Source organism: Dermatophagoides farinae, chromosome 1, assembly GCF_024713945.1.
Source record: "Dermatophagoides farinae isolate YC_2012a chromosome 1, ASM2471394v1, whole genome shotgun sequence".
NCBI lineage: Eukaryota > Metazoa > Arthropoda > Arachnida > Sarcoptiformes > Pyroglyphidae > Dermatophagoides > Dermatophagoides farinae.
In genome coordinates this window covers 7,008,991-7,030,944 of record NC_134677.1, presented here as the reverse complement: position 1 = coordinate 7,030,944, position 21,954 = coordinate 7,008,991, and the positions used below count along the sequence as shown (strand labels likewise).

At 30.9% G+C, this 21,954-nt stretch overlaps 7 protein-coding genes across 8 annotated transcripts; 3 read left to right on the top strand and 4 right to left on the bottom strand.

Moving 5' to 3' along the window:
- Window positions 1-160: 160 nt before the first annotated feature.
- On the bottom strand, window positions 161-4,774 carry LOC142597385 (uncharacterized). The gene is made up of 2 exons (XM_075729221.1): window positions 363-4,774; window positions 161-294 (listed from the first exon to the last, which is right to left on the bottom strand). The coding sequence occupies exons 1-2, from the start codon at window positions 526-528 to the stop codon at window positions 263-265; spliced, it is 198 nt and encodes a 65-aa protein (XP_075585336.1). The 5' UTR covers window positions 529-4,774; the 3' UTR covers window positions 161-262.
- Window positions 682-6,265, top strand: LOC124491796 (uncharacterized). The gene is made up of 8 exons (XM_047054493.2): window positions 682-1,336; window positions 1,400-1,483; window positions 1,731-3,147; window positions 3,220-4,533; window positions 4,594-5,249; window positions 5,305-5,799; window positions 5,859-5,987; window positions 6,051-6,265. The coding sequence occupies exons 1-8, from the start codon at window positions 872-874 to the stop codon at window positions 6,147-6,149; spliced, it is 4,659 nt and encodes a 1,552-aa protein (XP_046910449.2). The 5' UTR covers window positions 682-871; the 3' UTR covers window positions 6,150-6,265.
- A 72-nt stretch (window positions 6,266-6,337) lies between these two features.
- Window positions 6,338-11,877, top strand: LOC124492405 (CCR4-NOT transcription complex subunit 1). Its single transcript, XM_047055277.2, has 6 exons — window positions 6,338-6,821; window positions 6,877-10,088; window positions 10,143-10,799; window positions 10,866-11,337; window positions 11,398-11,659; window positions 11,717-11,877. The coding sequence occupies exons 1-6, from the start codon at window positions 6,509-6,511 to the stop codon at window positions 11,748-11,750; spliced, it is 4,950 nt and encodes a 1,649-aa protein (XP_046911233.2). The 5' UTR covers window positions 6,338-6,508; the 3' UTR covers window positions 11,751-11,877.
- Rpn8 (regulatory particle non-ATPase 8) lies at window positions 11,832-13,116 on the bottom strand. The gene is made up of 2 exons (XM_047055380.2): window positions 12,757-13,116; window positions 11,832-12,701 (listed from the first exon to the last, which is right to left on the bottom strand). The coding sequence occupies exons 1-2, from the start codon at window positions 12,998-13,000 to the stop codon at window positions 11,899-11,901; spliced, it is 1,047 nt and encodes a 348-aa protein (XP_046911336.1). The 5' UTR covers window positions 13,001-13,116; the 3' UTR covers window positions 11,832-11,898.
- Window positions 13,117-13,189: 73 nt separating this feature from the next.
- Window positions 13,190-15,669, bottom strand: Fcp1 (RNA polymerase II subunit A C-terminal domain phosphatase Fcp1). Its single transcript, XM_047055293.2, has one exon. The coding sequence runs from the start codon at window positions 15,552-15,554 to the stop codon at window positions 13,308-13,310; it is 2,247 nt and encodes a 748-aa protein (XP_046911249.1). The 5' UTR covers window positions 15,555-15,669; the 3' UTR covers window positions 13,190-13,307.
- Window positions 15,670-16,781: 1,112 nt separating this feature from the next.
- LOC124492413 (meckelin) lies at window positions 16,782-20,209 on the top strand. Of its 2 annotated transcripts, XM_047055286.2 has the most exons (5): window positions 16,782-17,454; window positions 17,516-19,092; window positions 19,145-19,628; window positions 19,695-19,837; window positions 19,902-20,209. In XM_047055286.2, exons 1-5 carry the CDS (start codon window positions 16,809-16,811, stop codon window positions 19,980-19,982), a joined length of 2,931 nt encoding a protein of 976 aa, XP_046911242.2. In that variant the 5' UTR covers window positions 16,782-16,808; the 3' UTR covers window positions 19,983-20,209. The 2 variants fall into 2 exon arrangements, with proteins under 2 accessions (XP_046911242.2, XP_046911241.2); XM_047055285.2 differs by having other exon boundaries at window positions 19,695-19,936.
- mxt (Eukaryotic translation initiation factor mextil) lies at window positions 19,872-21,565 on the bottom strand. The gene is made up of 4 exons (XM_047055364.2): window positions 21,381-21,565; window positions 20,785-21,321; window positions 20,656-20,727; window positions 19,872-20,602 (listed from the first exon to the last, which is right to left on the bottom strand). The coding sequence occupies exons 1-4, from the start codon at window positions 21,466-21,468 to the stop codon at window positions 19,995-19,997; spliced, it is 1,305 nt and encodes a 434-aa protein (XP_046911320.2). The 5' UTR covers window positions 21,469-21,565; the 3' UTR covers window positions 19,872-19,994.
- Between the last annotated feature and the right edge of the window lie 389 nt (window positions 21,566-21,954).

Below are 21,954 nucleotides of genomic sequence, written 5' to 3'. Positions count from 1 at the left end.
TATATATATTATAATCAAGACTGTCTGTTATTTAGCGCGCAGAAAATTTCCAAAAAAATTTTCAACAAATTATTTTGCATAGTCATTTTATTGTTTTAACATTTATTTTATCAAAAAAAAAAACAATTATTAAATGATGATAAGATTAACAAAATTTGATCATTTTGAAAAGTATTTTTTGCAAACACAAAAGTAATGATGATTATTATATTATTATCTCGACCCTAATAAGGAAATTATTATTCTTTATGTAACAACAATTTCATGGGTCATTTTTCGATTCAATCATGGTAACTATAGTATAAAAAAATTAGTTTGACAGTAAAAAAATTATTCCGATAAACCATTATTATTTTATTTACCTTTAATTCGTATCAATTCAATCTCTAATGATTTAAGTTTTTCTTCACAAATTGTCAAGAGATCATTCAATTGATTCAGCAATTTTTGTTGATGATTCGAATCCATTTCGTTATTGTTGATATTTGGATCATTATTTTCCATGTCCATTTCCGGCATGATGTCCATTGGATGCAATAATTTTACAATTAGATATATTATTCAAATTTTTTTTATCGACTATTCGAATCTTAAATCAAAAAAAAAAAAAAAATTCGAATTTAAAATTAAAAGCATGTCCTAACGTTTATGAATAATACCGTGCCCTCATCTTCACGAATAAAGCACAAGCCCACAAGCTCTGTAGGCAAACAAAAAAAAAAATTTCTTGGTAGTCGGTGCCTAATTTATTGTTTTTATATTTTTTCATCTATATTTTCGTTCATTTTATTTTATTCTTATCAAATACATTGGATTTTATTTATAAATAAGATAAATCCATCTTGATTAATTATTTTTGTTTCAAAACTTGATGGTAATGTGTGATCAAGACGAATCATCAAAAGATGAAAATGAAATCAAATCATCATTAACAACATCAATTATAAATAATGAAGAATTTGAAATAATGGATTCAAATCATCATAATATTAAAATGGTCACGAATGATAATAAAAATGGCGATGATAAATCTGATGGTGATGATAATGATGAAGGAACTAGCAGCAATGATGATGACGATGAAACCGAATCAGATGATAACGACGATTCTACGGACGAAGTTGATGATGATGATGATGATGATGATGTTGGCGATGAGATTGAAAGTGATGATCAGGAAAATATAACCACTGAAATAATGATGCCATTGTCTCCAAATAGTACACCCACTTGTTATATCTGTTTAAATGTGTTCGAAGGCCAAGATATTGGCAGTCCCGATTCATGTGAATCGATGCATCATTTTTGCCTCGAATGTATCGAAGAATGGAGCAAGGTTAGAATCTTTTTTAAAATTTTGAATAAATTTTTACATTCGAATTTTTTTTTTCAATTTTAGCAAATAAACACCTGTCCAGTAGATAGAAATTCATTTTCGTTCATCTTGGTTCGAAGGACCATTAATGGTGAAATTGTCATGAAGGTAATTATTTTGAAAATTTATTTCGTTTAATTTTATTTATTAAAAGTGATGATTTGGATAAATGCGCAAAGTATTGATCAATATCTACAATATATAATCGAATTGATTTTATTGGGAAAAAAAGTGTTGAAATGAATATTATTAGTTTTCAATCTGAGATGAAATTCATCCAAAAATTTTTCAGCAAACATTTTTCGAAAGCAATATTCTAAATTTTCAATTCGTAATTTTATTTTATTTTATTTAGGTTCCAATCGCTAAAAAATCTGTACTGGAAATCGTTACAATTGACAATGATGATGTTACATATTGCGAAATTTGTGGTCGATGTGATCGGGAAGATCGTTTATTACTTTGTGATGGTTGCGATTTCGGCTATCATTGTGAATGTTTAATTCCAGCATTGGAAACGATACCAGTCGATGAATGGTTTTGTCCTGATTGTTTTGAACGATTATTTGGTGATGATACAAACGAAGAAAATAACCAACGTCGATTGGCTCAACGTAGAGCGTTAGCACGAACTGGAGCATTCGAAAGAGTTCGTAATCGAATTATGGCTAGACGTTCCAACGTTATGTCTCGAACTACTACACCTAGACGGAAAAAGAAACAGAAAAGACGAAAGAAAACAACAAAAAAACGAAAAACAACAAAGACCAAGAGCTCTAATAAAACTAAAAAAACTCGACGAAGAAAATATAGGAAGCGTACAAAAAAATCGAAATTATCCATGAAACGTCTACCTGCAGCTGACCCACGATCACGTTTGGCAACTAGGTTAGGTTTGGTTTGCAAGCCTAAATCACCATTTGGAATGCCGGTTTCCAAACCGATCAATCTAACTCGGTCGATATCAGAAATTCGACAACTTAGTGGCATCGGCGGTCTTTCAATGTTTGGCTATGGTTTAGAAATGAATCATCTTAGTTCCTATGGTGAAGATTTATTCGATAATGCTGTTGTCGATGATTCGACTGTTGGAAGCCTTGGATTATTGACAAATACAAGACATCATATATTTGTCAATAATAAATCTTCAATTAAAACACCCACCGAATCATTATCATTGCAGATACGAGATTCTTCCAATATCGATGTATTGAGCGAGATTATGAATTCTCAAGAAATCCTACACGCTTCATCGTCAGATTTATCAATTGCTCGTGATGGCCGAATTTATCTCAAAACAGATTCCTCGATATCAAACAATTCGATTCGCCAATGTCCAAACAATTCTTCACCAAATCATTCATCATCATCATCACCGCCCCCATCTTCAACAAATAATGGTAATAGTTTCAAAAATAATAGTTCTTCCGATAGGCTAACATCACTATCGGGAAATTCATATTTATCCTCTTCATCCTCATCATCTTCATCGTCATCGTCTGCACATCAAGAAAATACTAATCATACAGAAGATATAAGCTTTATAAAACCATCACCAGTGGTTTCATTAAATATTGACAATGATGATGATGATAAAAACATTGATATGGAAATGTATAGTGACATTGAATCCTTACAAGATGATAACAATAACAAAGATTTTGATGATAATCATCCTGATGATGCTAGCGACAATAATGATAAAAATCATAACAATAATCAACTTGAACAGTCACAAGAGCCTACAAAGAAACATGAATCTAACCCAGAAGGTAATGATTTTATTATTTTTTTTTAATTAAGATTTTCATGTTAAATTTATTAATTGTTCTGATTCTTTGCAGATGATAAATTATTGACAAATGAAAGTGATATTAATTCAACACAAAACCAAGAAGAAAATTCCAAAAACGATAACAGTATTAATAATATTGAAACAAAAGGTTCGAAAAAATCTCAGCCAGTTAAACTTAAACGACGCCCATCGATCAATGATTTATTCGGTGACGATTCTGAAGATGAAGATGACCACGATGAAGTGAATGAATTGAAACAATTGGTAGCTCAACAAGGAGGTATCAATGTGCATTTTCCAATAAAAATGCCCATCGTATTGAAGACAAATTTTCTTAGTGATAAAAATAAGTCTTTTAATAACAATGATGATGATGATATTCCATTGTCAAAAAAATGGGTTCCCATCTATCCCGAAATGAATGAAACATCCAAAAATTCCGGATCAAAATGGAAAGCAATTGGAGCTAATTCTGAATCAGAACAAAAATCGACATCAAAAACAAACGCAAAAGTTTATACGGATAATGATAAAAAAAATGAAAAATCAAACAAAAATAATCATCATCAAAAAATGGACATAAAAAAACACGTAATTTCTTCAAAATTGCAAAGTTCATTGCGAAAAGTAAAAGATGAGGAAAATGAGGACATATTTCCCGACATTGAATCAGTTAGAATTAAAAAACCTGCATCCAAAACGAAAGATGAAACACCAACTAAAACGACAAAAAAACAACCGGATAATGAAAAAATTTCACATAAAAATTCTACTTCATCCGATAATAAAATTCGAACCTGTAAGCATGGAAGGCCACTTGCTCATAAGAATAAAGAATCATCATCATCATCCTCTACATCGACAGCTAAACAACGTGCAGCAGTCGAAACTACTACATCAAGATCCGTTCATCAAAAAGATCATAGCAGCAGGAAACGTGAGCGTAGTGATCCGATTTTGGATCATAATCAAGATGATCGATATGATCATCATCGAAAATTTTCCAGAAATGATCATTCAAAATTGGAATCGAAAGCTGTCATTTGTCCGCCGCCATCATCATCAAATGTAAAAATCACTCAATCCTCATCCAAAACTAATAATAATAATGACAATCGTTTACGAGATTCAACATCAAAAGATGAAATCAATTCAAATGCAAAAAATCATCGTCACCACCATCACCATCATCATCGTCGTCATCATCATCGCCATAAGCATGATTCGGAAAATAATTCTTCAGGTGCCAATTCCGGTCATCGTCTTGTCGAAGAGAAGAAATATTCAGAGAAAAAATCAAATTCAAAATCTAATATGTTTCAATCTTATCCGAAAATAGATTCTAAAGAAATTTTTGCTCAAGGTTTGTATGGTTCATGCAAATTTTTTTTTTTTTGCTTATTTAAAATTATTTAAAACCTAGGCGACAAAATCATCATTAATGTAAATTTCAAAAAACAAGAAGATAATCAAACGATTGAAAAATGTGATGAACCCAAAAATGAAGTGAAACTTAATAAAGGTAATACGATAGAAACGATGAGTCCTGAACGTTCACATTCTGATGATTCGTTGGGAAAATTGAGTGATGATTCTATTGAATCGATAACAAATTTTCATTTGGACCATAACAAATCCAAAACTGCATCTTCAGATTTGAAAGGAGTCTTTTCGGATGAATTTAAATTCTTACCAAAGAGTGAGACAAATAATACATCCACTGTAGTTACAACGAAAAAGGTCGAAAATAAGATGGAAAAAATATCAGATTTTGATGAAAATGATATTTTCATCGACGATGATTCATTTCTGCCTACTCCCACTCAAGACGAATCTCAATCGCCAATGCTGGGGACCGATACCGTAACACGGTCAAAGCAATCATCAACATCGGTGGTCAAATCTTCCGGATCTACTACTGGAGTATTGCAATCATCTACAGCTATTGAAACAAATTTCGACATGGCCAAAGATAGTGATTTTTATGATCCTGAGTTGCCTCTACAAAGTCCTGATCATTCGAAAAGTCCAAATATAGAAAAGTTTAGCTTTGAATCGACGTTAAAAAGTTCCCGTTTGGTAAGCTTCATTATTAGAAATTCTAATAAAATTTTGATAATTGAATTTTTTACAGTCAATTTCGAAAGATTCTACTATATCTTCCGAACAGTCAAATGTTTCGGCCAAATTAGCTTCACTAAGTAATTTCACTCAAATTCTAGAATATGCCCAAACTTTGAAACAACAGCAACAGAACCCTTCAAACAACAGAATGTCCAATGCATGCGGTAAATCGCAATTAAAAGCAAACTCATCAACGTCGACGGTTAAAGAAATGGCAGCCAATCATGATATAATTGAAATCGTTGACATGGATGTAGTTTCTCCTAATAGTTTATCTCCAATCACATCGCATACACAACCAAATCATCCATCATCATCGTCATTGGCCAATGTGAAAGAAATTTGGGATCAAATCATAAAAACTGCTTCCTCAAGACTTCAATCGAATAGCAATTCCAAAATCAAATCGAATGGTAATGCTAAAAGTAAGAATTCGAAAAAATCGAAAGGTGAATTTTTTGATGGTCAACCCACCTCTGCTGTAGACATGGAAATAAAAGAGAAGGTAACATTCTCATTCATGATCAAGTCATCAATGAATTTAAAATCATTTTTTTCTCTTAGTATTTGAAAAAGTTAAATCGCCAGGAACGGGTGATCGAAGAAGTAAAGCTAGCATTGAAGCCGTATTATCAAAAAAAGAAAATCAACAAAGATGAATACAAGAGTATATTACGAAAAGCTGTTCCAAAGGTTTGTTGGATTTCATTTTTATCACTTTTTTTTATTTAATTATTTAATAATTTGATTCTTCAGATTTGTCATAGCAAAAGTGGCGAAATTAATCCATCAAAAATCAATAAATTGGTCGAAGCATATATCAAACATTTCAGACATTTAAGGAAGAAATCTTGATGTGTATTATTTTAATCTTTATGAATTGATGAATTGATTGATATTATTATTATTATTATTATATATTATTATTATAATTGCTATTATATATAAAATAAAAAAAAATTACATTCGAATTTTTTAAATTTTATTTTTTATTATTTATACTGCCTATACTATATGAATGACTACTGCTGATTGTGAATGCTGAAGCCAATGCGTAATACGCATGGCATGCATAAAACTCAACTTTCAACAAGTCAATTTTTTTTGCATTTTATTTCTCACAATATCCAATTGAACATTTTCTGTTGGATTTGTGCGTGTGTCCTTATGTTTTTTTTTGTTTTTGTTCGTCTGTGATCTCATAATTGTTCGAAATGGAATCTGATTCTAGAAAATCACCGGAAATCGAACAATGTGTTGATGATGATGATTTATCTAAAAATTTAAATTTCGATTTCTCATTGGACACTGTTTCAATCTGTGAAACTTTATTCAATTGTTGTCAAAGCTCTGAATTTGCTAATCTTGCAAATTTTATTAAAGGTTGTCATGAAAATTCGATTGAACTTAATCATTTTCTGGCATTGATTGATTCATATTTATTTGTACAAAAGTATTCAACAAGTTCGTCTTTTAATTTCGAGTCCTTCCTAAAGTTTTGTGAAACTTATTATCCGAATAAAAATGGTATGTGAAAATCATCAATGACTCAATTATGATTTTATTTTTTCTCAAATTTCAGGCATTGAAAATATTGGCCGTATTTTTTTCACCATACTATGGAATCATAATTTTGATTTTCAGTTTGATTTCATAGAATATTGCATCGAAAACAATAAGATTACATCGATATTCGAAACGTGTTCAAATATCAATTTGAACAAAGAAGTCCCGGAATGGATAAAATGTCTAAATGAGCAAATAGATCTCGCTTTAATTTGTTGGAAATACAATGCTTTATATTGGATTCTTCTCGAATTGTCCAGAAAGGAAAAATTGTTGCCTAAAATCGAAAATTTGTTTGTGAAAATACCATTGGAAAAATGTCCCGATTTATTAATATTTGCCTTGATAGAGCAAAGTGGTGTCAACAATCCTGAACATAATAAACTTAGCCGGTCATTAATGATGAATGCAATCAAAAAAATTATATATCCTGGTTCTAATACTACTTACCATAATAATTCTAATCTGATCATACCGAAACTATGGTCTGCAGGCAATGCTGGTCCTTCGATGAATTCAAGTACATTGACAGTTAATCAAAAAATTCTGCTTGAATCGTTGGTCGATCTTTATAATCAAGCCACATCGCCCGATGAACAAACTAATAAGCTTTTAAGAATTTTAGAAATCAGTCAAGATCTAAAGGCGTTAAATTATTTGCTTAACGATTCATCATATTTGTTTATCATTGATTTAGCATCTGTAGCTTCTCGACGTGAATATCTCAAACTAGATAAATGGATTAATGACAAGTTGAAAACGATTGGACAACCATTTTCCGATGCTTGTAAATTATATGTTCAACAACGGTCCTTCAAACCAGAAACAAACAAAAAATTGACCACACCTTCTCATCGTGAAACCTTGAGTACTATCACATCGTGTCTTGAGAATTACTATTCAATGATCAAAGAAGCAACCTACTATACAAATATGAAAGATATGTTCAAAATATATGCTGAGCTTGATTCAGCCAACAATAATAATAAGAAAGAACCGAATGAAGAAATTCGATATTGTTCAAAATCTTCATCTTCAAATTATTATCATTCACTTAATGATAATCTTTTTGATAAAGAAGTTCAACAAAAAGCCACTGGTTTTTTGAAAAACATTCTCACGCAATCTAATCTTGAACCAGTGAAATATGAAAAAATTTTCAATCTCTTTGAAAGCATGAAACAATCAAAAGATCAACAAAAAGTATTCAATTGTATCGTTCAAACATTGTTAAAAGAACTTGATTTTCTATCGAAATATCAGAAAAATGAATTGTTGAACATAGGAGAACTTATCGGTGGCATAATCGATCGATCACTTGTTGATACTAATTTATTGTCATTCATATTGCAAAAACTTTACTATATCATAAATGCATCAAAGAAGGATCAAAAATTGTTATACTTTGTTGTTCGTGTAATAGACAGATGTGAAACTAGACTCCAAAAATATCCAGCTCTCTGTGAAAAACTACTATCTTCTGATCTGCTCAAATTTCAAAATGTTGGTCACTTGTCTTCTTGTCGTAATGAAAATCAAAGCCAACAAATTACAAATCAGTCATCATTGAAACGAGAACATTCATCTCAATTGTCAAATAATCAGGAATTCCTTTTTAAAGAACGTTTAAATTTCATTTTCAACAATTTGGACAGTAACAATTTGCAAATGGCTGCCACACAATTGATACAAGATTGCAAAGAAAATATTGGAAACTATGATCTTTTATCCGATTGTTTGACCTGTCGTGCTATCAATGAAACAAATCACCATGAACTTTTTTACGATCTCCTTGAAACCATTAATTTGATCGATATTTTTGATTCTGTAGCAGTAAATTCATATAAAAAAATACGAATGTATCTGCTTAGAATTGAATCTTCTGATCTCAATAGAAAATTATATTCCGCTGGTAAATGGATTGGAATGATCACATTGCAACGTAATAAGCCAATTCTTTCGCTTTATCTTGATTTACATTGTCTATTGATTGAAGCTGAAGCAAAAAACTTGAGTTTCCATGTTGTGCCGTTCATCGTTCAGGTGTTGAATTCTTGTGGCAAATCAAAAGTTTTTCAACCACCTAATCCATGGCTGATGACATTGCTTCAATTATTGACCGAAATCTACATTAAACCTGATTGCAAATTGAAGATAAAGTTTGAAATTGAAAAGTTGTATAAAGTTTTGCAATTAGAACTCAATGATTATAAAGTTATCTGTCAGCAAATTAATCCAAATGGTGAAAAAAAGAAAAGCGTGTCAAAATATTGTGAATATCTTAAACCCTTTGTAATGATTGATTCAGAAACAAATAATTTACAAGAGCCGAAAAATTCTAATCTGTTTGTATCAGCTCCTTCACATACTGTCTTTGTAAAAGAAACTGTTCACCAAGTTTCGCATAAGAATGAAATCGAACTTTTCAAAGACCTATTGAATCAAATACGAATATCATCTCAGCTCAGATTGATACAATGCCATCCAGAATTAACTACATTATTCAAAAAATTGATCGTCAAAGCTATTCAAGAATGGTTATCCAATTGGGCTGAAACACCCGGTATGCTTGTTACTACTATCGAAATTCTTGTCCGTAAAGATTTTGCTTCTGAACCCGATCCGGAAAAGCTACGAAATGCGGCCATCGATTTCACACGTTTCGCATTGACTGGTTATGTATTGATGACATGTAATGAATCGTTATCAGGTTCAATAGCCGATAAGCTTTGTGAATTTCTTTGCAAAGAATTTAAACTGAATCAATCAATGTGTGATAAAAAATTCATTGAAGATACGATTACTCAGATTGTCAATGAAAATATCAGTCCATGCATAATGTTTATCGAAAAATGTTTAATTAAAAAAGCCGTAGAAGAAATCTGCTTTCGAATTCAGCCAGACATTGAAAAACGTTTAAAAGCAAAGGCTATTGGCAAGAAATATATCAACAAAAATTACTTTAATAATATTCCCATTAAATCAACTTTTTATAGCACATTCGATTCATCAAAATTGAAAATGAAACGGATGTCAACAAGTACTTCACCGGAGCATAATTCGGATAGTAATTTAATCGAAAAAAATGTACAAACTTATTCTTTTGATTTACTACCAAGCAATGCCACGGAAGAAATGAAAGTGGAAGCAATTTTAGGAACATGGTTCCATTTTATTTATGAAGGCCAGAATAACCACGAGGACATTCAAAATTTCATTTTCCAAACTGTAAGATTGATTTTGCAATTGATCACGCATGACATTTTTTTTTCTTTTTGATAGGGTTTTTTCAAGGATGAAGAATCATTGCACAAGTTTTTGAAATTGTGCTTTAATTTATGCTATGAACGATGTCAACAAGCATTGGAAGCAGCCCGATCATCCGATAAGAATCTTTCCAAGATTCATTTGAAATGCTTCACTGTTTTAGATGCATTCATATATCTTGCTTTGTTCCTGATCAAATACGAAACTATTGAATTCAAAATCAATGTTCTTGATCGTTTTCTTACCGATTTGAGCGAGAAAGTTCATTTGGAACATAAGACAAATATCCAAAAATTCTACCCCCTTTGCTATTATCGTGTAATGGTTTTGTTTTTTCTAGAATTTAACAACGAACTTGTGACATCCAATTCTAGTCGTATTAATAATTTGGCGAAAATTCCCAATATTCATTGTATGAATACAAAACTATCTTTGATGCAAATTTTCTTCGATTTTCTTAAATCAATGTCACCATTAAAATTAACTTCGTTTACGTTCGCCTGGTTGGAATTCATCTCACATCGATCATTTATTGGCCATTGTTTAAATGGTCTGAATGCAAAAGGATTATGGAACAATTATTACTTTTTAATTCGAGATTTGTTGGAATTTGAGAAAACATTTTTTCAAACGAATCAAATTGAATCAGAATCATTTAAATATTTACACAAGGTTAGTGATAATAATTTATTATTATATAATTGATTTATTTTCATTTAATCTTTTTTTTCCATACAGGGGACGGTAAAATTGTTTCTGCTATTGTTACATGATTTCCCAGATTTTTTAAGTCAATTTAGCTTCTTGATTTGTGATAATCTTCCGTATAATTCATTTCAATTGCATAACATTGTTCTAAGTGCCTCTCCTCAAGCCTATCATTTACCAAGTCCACTTTCTTCATCGTTGAGTTTGGAAAATTTTAACAAAATTATCAACAGCTTTGATGGCAATTTCACTACCGAATCACCTTTTAAAATTCACATTGATGTATTTTTTAAAACTGGTCAATTGTTTCATTTGAAAAAATTGCAACCATATTTTGATTCAGCCAAATGTAAACAAACAGAAATCGAATACATTAACAAGATTCTGTATTCGATTACTGAACACGTTCTAAAGGAGAATCGCGACGTCAACATGGCTAACATTGGTAAAGAGCCGTCCTTGAACATGATCAAATGTCTATTAGAATTTTTCGGCCCTGAACGTAAATAATTCATTCATTGATTTAAATTCTTGCTTCTAATCATTTAATAAAATTTTACAGGTCTCTATTACCTTTTCTTCGCTATGGTTAATCATCTTCGATTTCCTAATATCGATACAAAATACTTCATCTCTCTCTTGTTATATTTCTTCAAGGAATTTGACCAATTAAAAGAATTTATTTTTCGCGTTCTTCTCGAACGACTAGTCGCAATTGGACCTCGACCTTGGGGATTATACTATTTTGTCAAAGAATTGACCAACAATCCTGATTATAATTTCAAAGAATTTTTAATCAATTATAATCAACACGGATTATCAGAGTAAGTAAGCATTATTCTAATAGATTTCAAATAATAATAATCATAATTTTATTGCAGAGTTTGTGGTAAAATGGGCCTTTTTCCCAAATAAACCAAGTGGCAATAATAATAAATCCCCGTTATTATATGTGGTGATAAAATTATGTTGATAATTTATAATTTCTGATAATTGTTTTCATATAAAAATTTAGTTTAATAAATCATTCCAATGAGAAAAATATTTAAAATTACATTTTTATTCATTTTCCTTTTTTGTTTTTATTTTCATCGCTGCTTTTACCGTCTTTTTTGCTTTCAGCATCTTTTTCGCTATCCTTTTTCGTATCTTTAGTTTGAGTGGATTCTTTCTTTTCAGCATCTCGATTTGAAATTTTGTTGTTTATCAAATTATGTAATGCTATGACTGATCGAACCAATGATGCCAGATAGACGACCAACATTTGATCGTTTGTTTTGATGTATGAAGATTTGACAAAATTCGGATTATTCACATCGGGTAGTAAATTGAAAATATCTTGTAACAAGTATATGATCGTATGATTTATAGGAAGTTTATCGTTTAAAACCGAGTCTAGATAATTTTTTATCATTTGGATTTGAACATTGAGACCTTTGAGGCCAACCAGTTGATTGGTTACCAATTGAGATAACGATCCAAGGGTAGTATCTTTTATATCTCGCAACAAATGTTCGACACCTACTTCTTCAGCTTCCTCGGCGCCAATCTCGCTAAGTAAATGTTCAAATGTTTTTGTTGTTGGAGTGCCATCATCATGTACTTCTTCAACAGCAAAATAAGCTTCAGTTGGCAAGCCAAGATCTTTTGGTTTGGCATCAATAATGACCAAAACCGAATTAGGACAATATTTTCGAATCAATTCATTGATAGCTATATCATTTTGTTGCAATTTTGGCCCGGTATGATACCATCCAACAATTTGTTCTTTGGCATTGACTTTTTTGAACATGGCATACATGTTTTCCAAATAATCGTGGTCCAAAAACCAAACCGATCTATCACGTTCATCCTCATCAAATGGTACTGAAGGAAAGATAAATTTTAATTATGAAAAATTTTGGATCATCAAATTTCATACCTGCAAAGCTGTTTGAAATATCCAGAATTCCTTTGCCTTTGATCGAACCAAGAAGTAACCCGACAACACGTTTGAGATTGCCAATTTTTCCCATCCGATTGAAATGATCAACTACCGATAGCAAGACGAGTGGATGGACGACAACTTTGTTGTAAGGCAATTCCATCATCGAACCAATTTTAGTGCGTGTTTTGACCACTGCATTACTGGTCGATTCGACCAAAACACTTGATTCTTTTTCCATTTTTCTTTTCAAAGATTAAAAAAATTCGTTGTTATAATAATAATAAGCTTTTTAAAGTCTGTAGCCACAATAACAATGTTGAATTGATGAACTGAAACAATGAATGCGGCCAAATTGCTGATTCATTTGTTAAAATAGAAGCGTCTATTTTAACATTTCGGTCATCTATCAATCATCTCATCATTCAAATTTTATTTTTCCATTAATTTTTGTTTTTATTTTATTTTACAACAAAGTAGATGGATTATATGAATTATTATTTCAATGATCAAGTGTGAAAAAAGTCATTAAATTTTTTTCATGTAAATTATGAATTGAAAAATTCTTTTTCCAATGCCGCAGCCATTTCCTCATCGACAGAACCTATCGATTGAGTTGAGGAAGAAGAATCGGATAAATCTAACTCATTATCGATCCTATCATCTTCTACATCCTCATCCTCATCATCATCATCATCGCCATCGCCATCGAAAACATCAACAGGACGTTTACAGCCACGTTTTTCGTTTTTCTCATCTTTCCAACCCTTGGGATATTCACCTTCATAAGCATAATCATTCATGCTTTCTTCTTCATCGTCCATATAGTTGACTTTCTTGGGCAAATACTTTTTTGTTTTTTCATTGTCACCATCATCATCGTCGTCATCATCATCTTCATCATGTTCGTCATTACTGCTTTCGGCCCCACTTTCACTGCAAGCATCCTCTACTTCTTTACCCATGTCATCGAGATCGTTCATACTAAAATTAGATAATGGTGATAGATCCAACATTGTTGCAGAATCCGAAGTCGATTCTTTTGATGTTGAAGGTGATTGATTTAATGCTTCACGAAACGATTCATAATGAACTTTTTTGATATCAGTCTTTTCATTAACATTGTATACAGTATCTTTGGTAAGCAAATACAATTCTTCATCAACTTTTTCCCATCGATCAGCACAAGCTATGAGCCATTCTGGTGTGACAATTTTAATATATTTGTATCTGAGACATTTATTCACTTTTACTGTTCCCCATTTTGCCGCAATCAAATGTGTTGTTTTTGGCGATCCATTTGCAATGATATCATTTGTTACAATAGCTCCAAGAGATTCAGCTAGTCGATAATAACGATTTAAACTAGGTGACGTGTTGGTCGCTATTACACCGCTAAATACGATATTAACCGAATGTAGAACTGTTCGTCGTACGCTTGGAATAATTTTTTTGAGGTCAGGTATAAGAATTTCTTCTCCTTCACATCGATATTTAATCTTTTCATCATATTCTCCATAAAACTTTTGATGTATCTTAATTAAAACACTTTTGAGGTATAAAAGGTAATCATCTTGATCATCAAGGAGGTTTTCATATTCCTTTTTTAATGAATCTATTTCATCGACGGATTTGTCTTTCAAATTAGTCTTTGATTCCTTGTTTTCTTCATTGGATTCTTTGGATGCTTTCTTTTCTTCATCAATTTCATTTTTCAATTTTTCTTCCTCTGTAACTATTAATGTATCTATTTCATCTTTTTGTTTCTCAACTTCTTGATTACTGTCATTTTCTTGATCATAAATTTTCGATAGTTGGCTTTCGAATCCAATGTTTAATTTTTCCGGCGCATTAATGTCGTCAGTTTTGAAACAGATATATGGCTTGACTTGAACAACATTTGGTGAATAGTTCCAAACATCTATACGATCATCAATAATGCAAACCATTGAATCACCACATGGAAACAGCGATTTCATATTTCCAGTCTTGGATCGTGGATCAAAAAATTCATCCCGTGATAAAATTCGATCTTTAGGAAAGAATTTACATTTTGGATCAATCAAATGGGCAATTTGATGAGCGTAACGTCGAGCACCAAATGTGCAAATATGAAGTTCATAATATTTCGAAATTTCTTCCAAGAATTCGTTCATATATGGCCTGAACTTGGTATGATACCACGGTGAATTTGTTCCGTACAATTGATAATGAAAAATTTCATCACTGAGATCATTCGGTATGTTTTGATTAGTCGAATGAACGATTGTTTGATCAAGATCAACTAACAATACAAGTTTACGATATTTCAACAAACGTTCTTCATCGGCACGGCCTAAATCCTCTGCAATCTCTTTGCTAACTCGCAGTTCAGGTATAGAATGGACCATCGAAACATTAGTATTTTCAGCTATCTTTCGCTGTTCAACTGAATCAAATTTACTGATGTTGACACCACAAACAGCGCAAAGATCTTTCATCAAAGTTGGATGTGAACATGATTCATATTCAAATAATTGGTCATTTGTTTCAACATGATCACCATTTTGTTTCAAAAGTTTTTTGATTATGATTCCACTTTTTGTGATTTTGAATTTTTGTTCAGCATTTTGTGATTGTTGTTGTCGTTGCCTGTCATTATCTTCATCAATCTGGTTTTCACGGTATGTGAACAAAACGAATGGAACTTGATTCACCGCGAATCCAGGTTTTACTTTCCATTTCAAGATGATTATAGCTGCTGAATTTTCGTATTTGAAAACTTTATTTGATGACATTTTTTTCTTGATTTTCATTTAAAGAGATTATGATGATAATATTAACCAATTAGCTAAATGATCAACTAAATGGTCAAAATAATTTCAAGAATTGTAAAACATCAAAAAAAACCTGATCAAAAATGATTCACTACGAGTTAATACTGTGCAAGTATCTCATTTGAATTTTATTGTCACTTGAATGAAATGATTATAACAATAACAACAATTAGGAATTATGTTGAAAGCGTTTCATAATTAAAAATGCACAAATGTACAATGGATTTGAAATTGTGTCACAAAAAAAAAAAATAAATGAATAACAAAGCAGTCATCATTTGATAGGCTGGTTGACAAAATGTGATTTTGATGTCGAAATGTTTTAAAACAAAAGGCACATGATCTGAATTTGCGATCAGTTCTTTCTATTCAAATGAATATACAAAGCATATAATTGATGAAAAATTTTCTAGAATGTTTTCAGATATAATCGAGACTCGAGAGGATGTATATCTTTTGGATGGTTAGTTGGCTATTTGTCGGAATTATTGCCCATTCCGTTTGTTATTTACAGACATCTGCAGGAGCAAAGAATCCATCAATTCTAATTGAAGGTTGTGTCGATGATGGTTGTTTAAGTACGTTAACGAAAAATTTTCGTTTGGTCAGCAAATGTTTTGAACCATTACATGAAACATTGTCCACCGATGATGAAGATTATAGTATAAAACTATGTTGTAATATCGTGAAATACGAACGTTGCCTATTTCCATATATCATTTTCTTGTGCGGTATGGATTCATTGGATAAATTTGAAGCAGAACTTCGATCGGTAAATTCTTTGTGTTCATTGACCACACTACAATGGAATAAATGTGAAGTGAATAAAACGTTAACAATGGAAGAAAATGAAGTTGAATTGCGTGAGCCTTAAATGGATCAATAATCAAGTTACTCGAAACTCGATCAATATCTTTATTGATTAATTATGAAACAGCTAACGAAAATTATTTAAAAGTTTTTTGATGAAATTTTTATTCAAACAAAAATCCTAACACCATTTTTTTCAAAAAAAAAAATGAATTACGAATGTAATAAAATATCATGTTGATTTATTAAAACATAAACAGAAATAAAAAAAAATTATAATAAATACAAACAAATCCTGCCTTGGTTTTTTGTACATTTGGTTGCCATAGTAATAATGATTAAAGATTCATTCGATTCATATATTGATTCATTGTCGCCCGGCCGAAACCCCGAACATCTATTATATTCCTATTATCGTCTTTAATGGCTTTTGAAATGTTTATTTATATATTGACATTTTTGCTAATGATTAATTCAACTAATGAATCGATAGTAAAAAAATTTATTCAACCAAAACAATGTACCGGAACCACTTATTTTGATACAATTACGCTTTCTTGTGAATCATGTTCAAAATTTTTTACACCAAAATTGATTGCAAATAATTCTAAAGAATTTCTTCAAAGTAAACCTGATGAAAGAACTAATTGTGTTTGTTCCGATGGTTATCGAACGATAATCCGAAATGGCCAATTGGAATGCTTACCAATGCCTGTATGTGAAACTGGACAATCGTTAATTCAAGGATATTGTGGCTACTGTCCAGAAGATGGTTGTGATTGTCCTAATGGAAAAATATTGCGCAAGAATCAAGAAACTAATCAATTCTATTGTTATGAATGTAAGCCATTCGAGAATTATGCTTGTCAAAGTTGTCATATATCGTTGTATATGTTCGATGAAAGCCATTCATGTTATTGTCCTGAATCGAGTCATTTGATTGAAGATGGAATTTGTTTAGAACGTAATAATCTCATATCATACAAAAAGCTTAATTCATATTCAACTGTTACATTCGATGAAAATCGTTTTAAATCTAAATTTCTGTTCGATTCGTTGAGACCTGCCAGTAAGCGTTTTGAAATATGATAAATAGTGAATTTTTTTTTCTAACGATTCTTTTCATTTAGTTCACAATTGCAGATTTTATCGAAATCAAACAGCATGTCAATATCTGGCCAATGCTTGTACAATGGTTTCGATAGCTCATTCAAAAGAGATTTATATGAAAGATGATCTGTGCGATGAAATCGAACGACAAATCATTCCGGATGAAACCAGTTCGAACAAAATGAACAAAAAACAAGATATTGATAGAACCCGATTATATAGTCGATATCGATTAAATAATATGATTGATATTGTCCATCTTAAATTGAATCCCAATGGATCATTGAAAGAATATGGACCAATGTTTCTAAACGAATTGTTTCGTTGTGCTCATCAACAAATGAATCATGAACATTTATTACTTGGTGTTCACATCCAAAAACAATGTCTATGGAATCAACTTGAACAACTATGGGATTATTCAAAAGATGATAATTATTTCTATCAGCTTTATCTTCTTTCAGCACCTGATCAATTAAATTCAATTACCTTAAATCATCAAGGATTAGAGAATAAAACTAGATTTTTCCTGTTCAATTCATTGTTGGGCCAATCGAATTCGAATAAAGATTTCGAGTTCATTTTGTATGCTAAACATATTGCCTTGGACATTGTTATTGATGAATTGGACTCAAATAGCCAAACATTTTATGCATCAATTCGTATCGATTATGATTATTTATCAGCCAAAAGTAAAAAAAATAGTCAACAGTTGCTATCCAAACTTACTGTCAATTATCGTTTGGATGATGATGATGATATTATGTACAATTTTCACATATTTGCTTTGGTTTTTTCTTTATCATTATCAATACTTTGGTCATCATTTCGAACATGGTCAATGATGAATCGAAACCGTGACCTTTATAATAGGTTGCACATTTTTGATTGGCAAATCATACCCGTATTCATCAATTACTTCATTATATCAGTATCAAACATACTTGCTTGCATTCTGTTGGTATTCATCATGAATCGAATTCTCGTTTTCAAATATCAATCAATGATGCGAGCACTTATATTTAGCGATCAGCATCAAAAACAATTTTTACAATATTTAGTTATAATTTTTATCTGCAAAACGATTGAAATGATCAAGAAATTATCAGATTCAACATCAATTGAAATTTTTTTCATCGATTGGGAACGTCCAAGAAAAAGGACAGAACAATTCAAACGTAATGTATCGCCACGAATTTCAGACAATGTAAGTAAAGATTCGACAAGAAAAATGCATAGTGGAACTGATATAACCGACGTAAGCATATGGAGAAGTTATTTTATCGCAAATGAATGGATAGAATTGTCTGTACGTCGTCGAATCAACATTGGATTACATCTTTTTCTTATAATCTTCGTTTTGGAAACTGAAGAATTTCATAAATTTTGTAAACTTGCGCCACAATCTTATCTAAACTTGTTGCCCAATAAGAATTATGCCGATGAAATACCGGAATGCATAGCCATACGAATACCTACGATAGCTTCATTGTATATTATCATGATTTTAATTCAATACTTTTATAAAAAATTTTTTAAAGAAAATTTCATCTGTAACAAACTAAATGAATTTATCGATCTTTGTTCGGTTAGCAATGTGAGTATTATCGATTAATTGATCAATTGTCTGATTTGTTTGATTTAAATAGATAAGTGTTTTTTGTCTTCGCTACAAAAAATATGGCTATTATATTCATGGCATTTCACCACATGGCCAAAGTGATGTAAATATGTTGGAAATGTATCGATTATTGGATATGGAAGAAAGTGATCTTTGTTCCAAACGTGGACTATTGCCTAATACTGATCAACAAACATTTGAAATGTATTTACCATCAATCATTCATGAGCTGCTTAAAGAATATCGTCGACGATTATTGGAAACAGCTGCCATCAGTAATAATAATAATAATAATAAACGGCCAATCAATACATTTGGTAATCTGAATCTAGGCGAATTGGATATGGCTAAAATGGTTTCAACATATGTTCAAATTAATAATTTTCTTATAAATTTTATTGCTCATATGTTGGACAAAGCTGATTATAGGGTACAGGATAAGACAAGCATGGAATCCATGTTGGATTTTGAATCATCATCCGTTTCACAGGGTATCGGATATTTTTACAATGGTAAGAAAAACGATTATTATTAAATTAAAACAAAAACTAAATAGTCATTTGAAATGACCAATACAGATAGTAATAATTTATTCGAGAATATTCTATTCAGTGGACTTGAAACAACATTGATCACTTTAGAATTGATCACATTCATAATTGTCGATTTATTATCACACGACTACATTATCGATGCTTTTGTCACTTATTTACTATCATTGGTTAGTAATTGTTTTCAATTTGTGTTACATGACATTCTTTGCATTTTCCATTTCAATCAAATAGTTTATACAAAGTTTATATGGACGATTTGCACGTAAAAATTTAGTTCAAAAAACTTTGGTCGATGAACGATTCTTATTCTGATGATTGATGACATCAACGTAAAAGAGATGCTTGTTTCTCCTTTATATCATTCATCAAACGAGAATCGTCAAAATTCATATGGGATTCACGAAGGCTCATCAAAAAATCGCGATCATAAGTAATAATTGTTTTTTTCTGATCACAAGATGATTTTGAAATTTCTTTGTCATGATTAACAAAATTTTCATTAATGAGAAAATTAATAAAATTGAATTTGTTCAAAAAATGTTCCAATTTTTTTCCAATTATTGAATCGGAAATTTTGATTTGAATATTTTTGTTATTAAAGTTGAATGAAAATGAATATGAAAAGATATCCGTCGTATCAGAGGAAGCATTATTTTTGCCACTATTATTTGAGTTGGATGAATTTTTCTTTGAATTTTCAATGTTTAGTTCATTTGATGATGAACAATATAAAAATTGGGCTTCTTCGATTGGATCAGCAGTCGTTTTTATCGATGACAATGTCACATTAAAATTTGATGTTTCATGAGATTCGAATGGTATTGGTGAAATGTTTTGTCGAATGGTGACATCGATTAGATTTTTTGCTTTCTCAATACTTTCACGATTATATCCAGATATCAGTACTAGACGTTCTTTTGCAGTTGGTGATACTATAGAGGACACTATTTAATAAACATCAAAAAAACTACACATTTACTCTCACCTTTCTGGAAAGAGATTATTGTATCACTCATCTCTTCAATCATATGAATTCTACGCCCTTTAATGCCCATTACTGTTCAATAAAATGTGATTAAATTATTCTTCAAAAACAAAAATCTTTGAAACTTGCCTTTTCCTGAATCGGAATTTTTTATAGACACTTCATCCTTATACACTCCTTTGGCATTCATTTTCAATAATTTTGAATTTTTTGGTGGGGAACCATCAGCATTGTTGTTAGCATTGATTACATCGCTATATGATTTTGAGATACGAATATTTGAATAGCCAGATGATTTTTCATTATACGAACGATAATTATTTGGTCTGAACATATTATTGTTCGATTGAAGTTTGTCCACTTTTTTCATATAGTATTCTTCGATACTTGATTTAATTTTCCATTTACTTGCACGAATTTCAATCAATCTTAGGATAAGCAAATTAATTGAATCTGGTAAACATTTCAAATGATTACGGAGTATGTTACGGAATAAAGTGAAAAACATGTTCATTTGTTCTCGATGATTAGCATCATCATCCATATGATGACCATTCTCCAGAATGAATTTCAACAACAGCACTAGATTACTACATAGTTGTGCATCAAATTTTTCATTCGCAATACATGAATCCAAATAATCATACTTTGTGATAAGCATATCAGCTATAATATATAACAATTATTTATCATGTAAAAGTTAAAAAAGAATTATTTGAACGTACCTAGATTTTCATCGGAAAGAGAAATCATTTCGATATCATCGATATTATTATGGCTATGAGATTGATCTTCTTTCAACGATTCATCCATTGTTTGAGTTTGTGTATTTTATAATTATGATGATTACATGAAAAATGCCTGTGGAGAGAAGAATCTGGCACACTATTATTCTTTTCAATTGATGAATGCTAGTATAGCCACTTTCTTCATTAAAATAATGTAATTGCACCATTAGGATCTTTGAATATAGTGAAAAATGAACATGACCGCAATGAATATGAACGATTCTAAAATTAGAATCCATCACAGACGCCATCATCATCATGAAAAATTGTGAATTCTGTTGGTTGCACTTTATTTTTCACTTAAAAAAGTAACTTTTGATTTAAATGCAATAATTTCTAATGTTATTGTCCTGATGCTTATGATTGTTTGAAAAACTGAATCCGATTCAAGATTCGATGATTATAGATACCAATAGGTTCCAGGAATAAAAAAAAGCGCAAATAAATCCATTTAAATCGGTAACGTCATTTATGATGGTCATTAGACAATAGCTGCAGCTGTTGCATGAGT